General features: G+C 45.1%; 1 protein-coding gene across 7 annotated transcripts in view; it reads right to left on the bottom strand.

Annotated features, from left to right (window-relative positions):
- Brd9 (bromodomain containing 9) overlaps window positions 1–11,481 on the bottom strand; it is a 28,797-nt gene that overhangs the window by 1,841 nt on the left and 15,475 nt on the right. For 3 of the 7 annotated variants that reach the window (XM_028782706.1, XM_028782708.1, XM_028782710.1), the window contains exons 13-16: window positions 9,014–9,052; window positions 8,065–8,167; window positions 5,767–5,934; window positions 3,228–3,331 (exon numbers count right to left, since the gene is read on the bottom strand). In XM_028782706.1, coding sequence (XP_028638539.1) covers window positions 3,231–3,331; window positions 5,767–5,934; window positions 8,065–8,167; window positions 9,014–9,052 — 411 coding nt within the window. In that variant the 3' untranslated portion in view covers window positions 3,228–3,230. Of the gene's footprint in view, window positions 1–2,668; window positions 3,332–5,766; window positions 5,935–8,064; window positions 8,168–8,996; window positions 9,053–11,481 lie in introns of those variants that run through there. The other 4 variants (XM_028782709.1, XM_028782711.1, XM_028782707.1 and 1 more) reach the window with 3 other exon arrangements.

Genomic DNA, 11,481 nt, shown 5'->3' with positions numbered 1-11,481 from the left:
AAGGCCATTGGCTTATGTGTGGGCCTATCTGATATGCACTGCCAACTCCAACTTCTTTACATTTGATCTCCAAGGTTTTTTGCTGTAGAAGCTGAGGTGTACATGCTTCATAGAGAAACACAAAACTCTAAGCCTGACAAACTACCCTGCAGACTGCTCCTCTAAGGTGGTCAGGTCTGGATGGTCAAGTAACACTTCCTAGACTATGGATGCTGAGCAGTGAGTTGTTGAAGCCCCATTCTCTCCTGAGAATTTCCAAATACAATATTACTTTAGTTTTTTCCCTCAACGTTTCAAACTTTAGCTTAAGAAATGTTTAGGTCCTATTTGTGGGCTTCCAAGATGATGTGGGTACTCCCAGAGTGGGCTAACTGGGGATGTACCCCTGGGACTGAGATAGGATAGACAGAATACATCTCTTTCCATTCACAGTCCCTATGGTGGCTTCCATCACCACTAGAAAGCCACCTGCAGGCAGGATGTTGTGATAGCTGCTCTGCTGAAAGCCCAGGGTTTACAGTCTAACCTGAATCCGATGTCCAGAGTGTACAGGGAGCATGGGATTCAGAGAGTGAAACATACTGAAGACACTGGGTAGAGGAGTAAGAGCATGGTAGAGTATGACTGGTGGGAAGGACAGCCTGGTATGCTGGGATTCAGAATGTGTGCTCCAGACAGTCTGGGGTGGTAAGTCATGTTCTCCTAGGTCCTACATGTGTTGCTGGACTCTTGATGCATGACAGCAAGCCTCCCAGAATGTATCTCCCCTCACATCATTATTGTGTGGTTCTCAGTATTCCTCCAGGTATTCATGACATCTCTGCAGGGCTGGACACGAGTAGTAAAAATGAGAAGTAAAACTTTCTCATTCTTTATGACAACTACTGCCTCCTGCTGAACCCTGAAGTCTGGCCAGTGTTCACTAAGGTCTGCAGTGGCTGGTCCTCATGTTAGATCAAAAGGTGGTGCCGGTGTTGCTTGACTCTTTTTTCCTTCTAAGGATTTGGAGACAGTCATCCTGTCATATGCCTGACTGCACATCTTCACCTGTATATCCCACCTCTAAATAGCCCATGTGCACACTTCATCTGCACACCTCTCACCTGCACATATACTTCACATTCACACACCCTCTTCTGCACACACAGTTGTACATGCCTTCACCTGTGCCATCCTCACCTGCACACATGCATACCTATACAAACCTTTACCTGCATACAGGCCTCTCATTTGACCTGTGATGTATATGCATTCCAGTCTAAAAGAGATGAAAAGTGGCTTTCAACTGTCTTACATTTTGACCTCACCTCTTTCTTTCCTGAGATATTGGTAGTTTCCCCGGAGTGAGAAGTGGGTACTGGACAAGCCCCTGGGTGACATCCAGACAGTGAGGTTGAAGATTCAAGCCTGTACCTTACCCAATCAGCTGTTGTGTGTTTCTGGCTTGGCCAGGAAATGTCTGGCCTCCAGGGCCTCCCCAGTACTCAGTACTGAACAGTGGCCAAGGCTACAGTGTCTGGTGAGGAGAAGTCACCTAAGTCAGGCTGGCCTCCAAGATGTAACAGTAAGAGGAAATTATGAAATCCTACTAAGGCGAATACCCAGAATTGACAAATCCAGAGAATTAACTGGTGACCTCAGTGAGTATGGAGTTTCTTTACAGGGTGATGTTCTGAAATGTAATGGGTGTAGTGGCTGCATAATAATAAAGTGTAGCAAATGAATTACATAATTTAAATGGCAAATGGTTTAGGTTTATGCAGTTAATTTCACGAAACTACAGATATAAGGTCTTTCATCAGTGAAAGCACTGGGAAAAGCTTTTCTTCCTTTTCTCTGAAATGGTAGCTGGATGATCAACTGTCAAAAACAGCCTGTGTGCCTGTGTACCTCAGGCTGAGGGCCAAGAAGCAACAGCATCTCCCAAGGCTTATGTATAGTCCTCCCACTATGGGGATCACAAAACATGGACCCCCAGAGCACGGCCCAAACGCCCTTTGCTGGCCCAGGCTCCCACTCTAGATCATCACACTGAGGTCACCTTGGCCATGAGTAGAAGACCTAGGGCAGTGTACCAGTGAGAATCAGGCCCTGGAGAAAAGCTGTGTTCCTGGGAGGTTTCCACTCAGACATGCTGTATAAGTGCCTAGGCGTGAGAGCCTCCTGGAGGCTGGTGCAGCACAGTGCATCTCCATGATGCTGCAGGTCCAGAATCAACCTTTCCAGTCTCCCTCCCAGTTGGGGCAGTGGCCCAGAGCTAAATTAGCCTGAAATAGGAGGTGGTAGTGCCAAGATCAAAACACAGCAGTCCCAGGAAACAGGCAGTCTTTCCTGAGTGCTGCTCTTGGCTCAGACCAGAATTAGCTGCAATCGCTTACTAACGCTTTACCAGTTGTGAGATACTCTATCCTTTGCCAATGACTGTGGCAAATCTCAAAGACTTCCATAGACCTGTTGCTTTCTGCCCTGCTTGCCTGTGCAAAGCACGCCACCTATAATACCCCTCTAGCCACAGCCCTTCTCCCCTCAAAACTGAACTTCCACCTGCAGCTCACCTGTGAAGGTCAGATCTTCTTTGCATTTTTATACCCAATAAGGAGCAAGTTGCCCAGCTGGTCTATAGGATACAACAGGTGGCTCCACCATCAAAGCAAACAGGATGATCATACAGAGTTACCACCTTAGGCATCTCTTTATTAGGACCTGTGTTCATGTATTTTGCAAGTACAAACAGGTACTCAGCACATACATCCAGTTTTGAAACATTTTATGACTCTGAATACTTCATTCTAAAAGGTGGGGTGGTTCATTATTTGTCGGGGGGACAATTCCATCCTCTGGATCAGAGACCAAATAGAAAACAGAAGGTACCCTCTGAAGGCCTGTTCTGCAGGCTCTCCTTTGAGAACTGCAGGAAGGCTGTGCAAAATTCATGTAGAATGACTATGTGCACATTATCATAAACAGGCTTGGCTTCTGGTGCTCAGGAGACACAGAATTGAGCCATTTGATTACAACCCATTTATGTTCTATTGCCACTGCTCAGAACTTACTGGACACCATTCGGTGCTACTGGGCCTCTGCTGCAGACATGACAGTACAGACAAGCCACCATCTTCCTCAGGCTGCTACATGCCAGAGAGGATGAGACAAAAGTTTCTGTCTTGTGACAAAAACTGTATCAAATAAAATGTAGAAAAATAAAAGAAAACATCTAGAAAACCCACAAGTTAGTTCTTGGCAGGAGCTGCAGGTTCTGGAGACTGAAGGAATTCATAAGGGTCATGGGTGACATCCGGTTGATCCCCAACACTAAGGCGAGAAGGACTTCCTGTAAATTTGAAAGAACATGGCATTTAAGCATACCAAACAGAACTGCAAAGCTTATGAAACCAACATCTGTGACTGATATCTACAAAGACCAATGTCGTCCCTGGCACCAGACAGAGGTGCATGCACACCCCAATCTGAATTAGGGATGTCTTGGGCTCTACTTTGCTTGATACCCTGACCACAAGGTTATCATAAAAACTCTAGTTTTTCTTCTGGTAGCTGCAACCAGGCTTCCTTTAAAGACATCAGGATTCATTCTGCACACAGAATGCTTCAGGATGTATGTAAGGTCAAAAGAGAACAAATGGCAGGGGAGGCTAGGGGAAGGAAGTAGTTCCTGAAGGCAGGGGAGGCTACGGCAAGTAGTTAAAGGCCTGGCTCATTCCATGTAATAGGTAGACTTGGTTATCTTGAGCTGAGGTTCCCTCAAATGTCAGCAACTGGAAGACCACAGAGAAAAGAAAGACATTACTGAAGAAAGAGGCAGGGTTTGATTCAGTCACTAGACTAAATGAATAGTGAGGCGTTCACAGGAATGTTCAGAGGTTGGTGGAGCAGAGATCTTGGGATTGATGAGAGGCTCTAAAGGCTTTACTGAGTCCCACGATGGGACGTGACCCATATGGGAAGAGAAGGCTCTGCTAGATGTAAATGACTTACGTCAGCATGTAAATTTTAAAGTGCAAAAGCAACCAAGAGGTGATGAGAAAAAGGAAAAGCAAACAAAGAGTCTGTCCAGGTCACTCAAAGGCAAAAAGGGTAAGATTTGTGATTTGTGTCAAGCCAGAGTTCACGGGAAAAAGACTAACAGAAAGTCAAATGCTATGTTAGTGAGCTGCTAGAAGGCTTTAAAATTGAGCAACAGTTTGCAGAAGATGTAAGTGACAAAACCTCAAAGGAAAAAATTAAGCTTGTTGAAGAGATGGGTCATTATCTCTAGATATCTCCTCCTCCCTCCCCACACACACACAGTTTGCTGTATACTTTGCCATCAACAGCTCTGCTTGGCTGATTGGCTATAGACCCTGTCAGTACCATACATGCTAAGAGCATAGTGTGAATGAGAATGGTACCCATAGGCTCACATATTTGAGTATTTGCTCCTCAATCAGTGGAACTGTGTGCAAAGGATTAGGAAATGTGGCCCTGTTGGAGGAGGTATGTCACTGGGGGTTGAGGTCAAAAGCCCATGCCAGCCCCAGTGTCTCTGTCCTTCCAGCCTGCTGCCTGTGAGTGAAGATGTAAGTTCTTAGCTATGTTAGTAAGTTCTAAGACTCAGTGCCATGACTGTCTACCACCATCAGACTCCCCACAATGATGAGTGTAAACTAATCCTCGGAAACTGCAAGACCCCAATTAAATGCTCTTTTATTTATTTATTTTTATTTCTTACAAGGTATCTGATGTAGCTCTGGCAATCCTGGAACTCACTAGTATCCTTGAACACACAGAGATCCACCTGCCTCTGCCTCCTGGGTACTGGGATTAAAAGTGTATACTACCATGCCTGGCACTTTAAATGCTTCATTTTATAAATTGCCTTGGTCATGGTGTCTCCTCACATCAATACAACAGTAACTAAGACACCATGCAAGGTGTACCCAGTGATAAAATAGTGGACTTTTATGTCCAACATCCCACTTTCTGATTGAATTAACACGGGAAGAAATTTACATACACTACTGTAATCCAGGGCAAAAGCAGGGGCTGAGGAGGCCATAGGCCTCTGTAGGGAAGTAACTACTACTGTTTTGTTAAATGCATATGAGATGCCTGTCAATCTGCCTTTGCGACATGTGTGTTTATGTCCACAGAGCACTACTGCTAGCCTCAGTTCTTAAGAATAAAGGACTGTTGATGTGCCATGGTGGTCCCATGCTCAGTCACAGATGGAGAAAATAATCATATCACTTAATCCAAGGCTTAAGGAACATCATGGAAGAAGACAAAGAGGAACAACTTAGGCTCATATAAATAACTCCCATAAACTCACTGGGTCACTAAGCTATACTTGGGTAGAACTGTTGTCAGTGCTGTGCTGGTGAAACAGCACCGACTCATTCAGCAAACTCAGGTGTTTTTAAGGAACTGCAGAGCCAGCATCTGAGACCCTACACATGGCTGGGATCTCAGTCAGTGTCAGTGGTGTGCCTCATTTCTCCTTAAACATGGAAACCCCTCCCCAGGGATGGTTAATGTTCTCCTGATAGAAAATGAATACTTCATTGGTTGATACAACCAAGGAATAAAATATGGAACGGCAAAAGGTATGTGTCAACAAATCTATATCCCAAACAAATATTCTGGCCCCAGGAATGCACAAGGGTGTAGAAACCTCCCAGAATAAACCCCTGTGTCAAGTCCACCATCTTGGCCCTTTGGGCCTGATCCCCCACCCAGTGCAGGCTAACCTAACCTGTGTAAGGCCCTTACCTGGAGGATGCTGCTCCCTCTCAGAGGCAGTAGACAGAGAGCTAAGGTTGGAAGATGGCCGGGAGCCTCCTCGCTCTGCTTGTGCTTCATGCAAGTCCTGTAGGAGCCTGGCTGTCTCATCCAAGTTCAAGTGGCTATCCTCATGGTCCAGCTCCTTCTTCACTTTCCCTATGAGACAAAAATGATGTAATGCGGGTAAATGTAGTCAGCACTGACTAGATACACCACTGTTCTGAAAGGTCACTGCTGGTGGAGTTCACAGCAGAGGGAACATAATTGAATGACAGGTCAGGGCTGAGAGTAGGGAAGGAAGCAGACCCAGTATCCTTCATTCAAGCAGAATGCTATGCTGAGTCTCAGCCACCCAATGTACCAACACTATGGACAACTCTGTCAACAGAAAGCATGTGTCTGATGCTGGCCTACTGTCTTAAACAGAGAACACAGACAGACAGTATGCAAAGAAGTTCACTGAGCTGGGTCTCCATCCAGCTCCCAAACAAGAACTAGGCCCCAGTGTTGACTTGTCTCAGCAAAGCACTATTCTGAACTGTGAAAAGAACACAGCTTAGCCAGGAGCCAGGAGCTCACCTCTGCCCTGTATTAAGAGTGCCCTCAGAACATTATGGAAGAGGAGGTGGAAAGAGTATAAGAGCCAGAAGATCATGGAGTCTCTTAATAACATCAGAAACTTCTAAAAAGTTGTAAATAAAAGAAAAATCTTACAAGTGCCAAGACAAAGGTAGTCTGTCTGCAGGAAAATGCACTAAGCAGCCTGGGCCACTGTCCTTAGGAAGGCTAGTATTCAGGTTTCTATTTCAGAGAGGCAGGGAACCCCACCACTAACTGATACTATGCATATGCAGAGTATGAGCCATATTGACCCCCATGGGGTCTGGAACCAACATAGGCCAAACCAGGAGGTATGCACATAGTGGGCCCTAAACAGCCCCAACCCAGGTGCTGAGGACCTATCAAATATGTTGTCACAACTCAATAAAAGACTGAAGCATGCTCCCTGTAACTCATGGGGCTTATATCTGGTTCCCTCTGGATTTTCCCTTTGTGTCTTCTTTCTCTAGTGACTGTTTTGTTTTTTATCATAAAAGACCCTATCCCTGAGTCTCAGCAGGTCTTGGCATCTGGGGTGTCTTGGGGACTAAAACAGAGCTGACAAAGGACAATGAATAGGAAGGTGAAAGATCTGAACCCAATCCCTAAAAACTGTATTAAACACAAATTACTTAAAATTACTTCCACCAAAGGCAGTATGAGGCTGGACAGACTTTGCTGTTACCTTTATAATGTTTATAAAAATCTACTTGCTCAGCCTGACACTTCTGACTCTGGGGCCATCTTCACTATAAAATGTGCCTCCTCTCCATGTAATAACTTCAAATGTCTACAGGCATTGCTCCAGGGGAGGACAGTTATACGCAAAAGAAGAAAAGAAGAGATACAACACAAAACATTGTCAAGGCTCCTAGCTGTCATCAATTTTATGTGATGGAAGATACTATACACCTCATGGAAGATAGCATTTCCTACCAGTAGAGAGAGGGTTCACCCTTCAGGTCATGAGCATGCTGACACATAGCTGACACCCCGTGTACAAGATCAGCACTGAAGCATCTCAGCTACCAGTTACAGCTTCAAGTCAGAAAGGCACAGGGATACACAGTCATTGCTATTTGGAGCTACTCTTCAGAGTGGCACACACCAAGACCTGACTGATATCAGTGACAGAAGTCACTTCAGTCCAAATGTGACAGTCTGACCAAGGGAATCTTTGAAGAAAACACACATACATTTTTATTTCCTAGTCTCTTACAAACCAATGCTTTTGTTGGTGGTTTGTTTAGTTTGGGGTTTTAATTGGTTTTGGTATTTTTGGTAAAAGGGATGGAACCCAGGGCACTGTTCATGTTAAGCAAGCCCTTCATCACTAAGTCGCACAATACTTCTGACAGGCTCAATTGGGTTTTTAACTCACAGGGCAGCCAGCAGACATCAACTGGGCGTCCTCTTCCTCCAGTTCTGACATTGTTCCCTGGAGACAGTATCTGATCCCATATGGTGAGGGTAAAGTTTAGGCCCTAACCACAGCCCCAGAGTGTTTCCTGTTCTGACTAGTGGTAAGTTTTGAGTCTCCACAGGTTCTCCTTGGTTGTGTTATTTGCCAAGGCAACCCATGAAACACAGATAAACCGAATGATGCTTTCTTATGGCATCTCACAGCACAGGGAGGGATGGAGTCCATGTAAGAAGCCACATACAATCGTGCCCTGGATGCCTCACCAAGAGAGCTGAGCATGGACACGTCCAGGGAGACATCAGGATACTGTTTCATTGACATGAAGTCCAGAACAGGGCCACCACTATCTCCCAGTGGGTCCCCAACCTGCAGAAGATGAGAAAAACATCAACTAACAGACAGCACAAATGTCAGCTAATGCAGGCTATGTAAGCCTATAGGATGTGCTAGAGCTGAGGCCACCTCTCAGTAAGTGACATGAACACTGTTCTAGTGGCTGCACCCCAAGGAATAAGGGATCAAAGCTTATTAATGGAAGTGCAAATCCATGTCCAGAGACCCACTCAGATCAACACACCTCTGACAGCTTTCCTCTCTACTAGGAACAAGCAACTTTTGCTAACTTCTTAGGGAAATCATTAGCACTATGGGAATATGGGAGGTAGGCCACAAGGAGGCCAAGGAGACACATGGAACTCAAGGGCCCACCACCACACTTGCAGGAGCAATACAGCAGATTCCAAAACCAAAGCTTTTTCTCTCGGAAATGGTGATACTACAGTTCCCCAAGCCTCTGGGGTTCTGCCCACTGCTGTCATGTCCCCATACTGAGGCCTTAGAGTATTCCCTGTAATCTGAGACTCAACCCCATGATTGATCACCTCAGGTACAGAGGTCACTGCTGCCCAGTGAGAAAACATTACAGCACAAGCCCATAGTGCTGCCAACCATGTCAAGTCACAGAGGGAAAAGGGTCCCCACCCTCCTAGCTGACTGCTTTGAACTTGTTTCTAAGCTTAGAAAATTACAGCCCTCTGTTCAGGTCACCAACATACGTAAACAAGGGAAGAACAGTGCCACTGAAGTCCCTCATTAGATACAAGCAGCCCGAACAGAAACAGGAGGCTGTCCAGCCACTCACTGCAATGGCTAATGACCACTACCACAAAAACCCCAAAGCTGGGCTTCTACTCACATGCTTGGGAAACCCACCTTCATCTCATCTGCAGGTCTCATGGGGATGCTCCTCCTCTGAAAAGTAACAAGATAGGAACAAGTCTTTCTAATGTAATTTTATACTACAGAGTAATTCACTCACCTTACACTAATAGTGGCTTTTTCATATGCCTATGGCTCATTAAAGCCTCATTACATGCATGGCTGAAGCAGAGGTTTTTACAAGAGACTCTTTGCAGGTGGCAGTCAAGGTAGACCATGACTGGTCAACTTATTCCGTATCAGCCAAGTGCTCAAATACCATGCTGGGGTTGGGGTGAAGGAGGACTTGGGTAAGAAAATCCCCAAATTTACATCAGAGTGAATGCTTAAAGCAAACCAAAATGGGCAGCCTGAGAAAAGCAGGCCTGGTTGTTTAGCCTGGAACATGACCAAGTACCTGAGATAGGATGGGGTATGATAGAGGCAGTAGTAACATCTACCCATTGCTGAAATGGGATGAATACATGTACCTTCATCCTGTGCACTGGTAAGAGCATGACCTTAAAAACAGCCTCCTTTTGTGCACATTCCTCAAAAAGGGTCATTCAGCGTGCACTTCCACACCCATGAATTTGGTCCCATTGTTTCTGAGATTTAGTTATGCAATTATTTTCACCAACTTTTAATTAGAAACATGGCCTTTATTTTACCATCTGTTCCTTGCAGATGGTTCCTCTAGCATTATATCTTGAGTACTCAGTGCCATTTTTAACTGCTGTTGAATGCATAAAATTATTCAACCCTAATGACAGAGCTTATCCTTAGACAATGAATTCAGAACTCACCAACAGCACAACCTCATTTCAGGACCACAGGGAGCAATTTCTTGCCCATACCAGACAAAGTTTGGGTAAAAATGGCAATATGCTGGGCCAGCAAGATACCTCATCAAGTAAAAGCACTTGCTGCTCAAGCCTGACAATTTGAGCTCAGCCTTGGAACCCACAGTGGGAGAACTGATTCTCAAAATTTTCCCTCTTGTCTTTTTATGTACACCAGGCATTGCACATCTACAAAGTAGTAAGGAAAAGGCTTTAAATAAATGGCCTGGAAAGAAACACAAGTAAAAGATGACAACCAGAACAGGAGCCAAGCACACGGCTGGTAGGGCTGAAGTCTTCATGAGACAAGATTTCTATACCCATCTTTTTTTTTTTTTTTTTTCTTTTCTTTTTGGTTTTTCGAGACAGGGTTTCTCTGTGTAGTCCTGGCTGTCCTGGAACTCACTCTGTAGACCAGGCTGGCCACGAACTCAGAAATCCACCTGTCTCTGCCTCCCAAGTAGTGGGATTAAAGGTGTGCACCACCACTGCCGGGCTATGCCCATCTCTTTAGACAAAAAGGAGACTACCAGGCCAGACCAAGAGCTATGGAAGCCATGGGCCAAAATAGTCTCAGAGCTAGTGTGGACAGATACTTTTTTGAACTCCACCTAGCCAGAACAGAGACCTTCTAGAAAACTTTGGCCATTGAGAAGAGACCCAGCAATACCACTCTTTAGCATTATGGTCACACAGCCTTGGAATGATGCCTGTCCTAGACTAAAGATCACAAGTAACAACTTCCTGCCAAAATGAAGATCAATGATCTTCAAATGAAGAAAACAAAATTTTTGGAACTTGGGAAATAGCTCAGTTGGTAAAGTACTTGCTTCAAGCATGAGGACCTGAGTTGGAGCCCTAGAACACCTACATAAATGCTGGGTATGGTGTCCACTTGTAGTTCTAGCAGAGGCAGTCAGATGGGAAGAGCCAGCCTAGCCCACCCAGCTAGCTCCAGATCAGCGAGACCCTTACCTAAGGAACAATGTTTGCAGTTGACCTCTGGCATCCATATGCACTACACACACACACACACACACACACACACACACACACACACACCCCACATACACGCGCGCACGCACCTCTTGTCTAGAATGTAAAAAGCCCTGCATTTGATCCCTAGTATTAGAGAAATAATTCTACCAGCACTGTCCAGCAGGAACACATTGTACATACCTATCTAACTTGAACATAAACACATCTCTGGCTTGTGAATATACATACTGTGGGTCTGAACTGGCCTCAGGCTATAGTGTGTCAAGCCTAGTGTCAACCCTGACAGACATCACAAACAGAAAGTAAAGACACAAAGGGCCACAGATGCTTCCTTAGAAACAACTACTGTCAGTCTTTGTTAGAGTAGAAAGAAAAGTCCATTTAGACCCATGCCAAGAGAAGACAAGTTTCGAAGGTAAAGGCAAAAGACATACAAGAGCTGAGACAAGCTCAGCCTTCACATCTGCGTTGTAGGAAAACAGCACACACTTCAAGAGGAATAATGATGATGTCAGTGAAAGGAACATGGGCATTGGTTACGGAAGACATGACAGAGAACTGCCAAACTTTTTTTTAAAAGACAGCTCTTAACGGCAGAACTTTTAAAGCTCAATGTGCCAAGAACAGGCAGCAATGACCTCA

Source organism: Grammomys surdaster, unplaced genomic scaffold (assembly GCF_004785775.1).
Source record: "Grammomys surdaster isolate TR1022 unplaced genomic scaffold, NIH_TR_1.0 843, whole genome shotgun sequence".
Lineage (NCBI taxonomy): Eukaryota > Metazoa > Chordata > Mammalia > Rodentia > Muridae > Grammomys > Grammomys surdaster.
The sequence above is the reverse complement of the archived record's forward strand: the minus strand, read 5'-3'. Positions and strand labels throughout refer to the sequence as shown.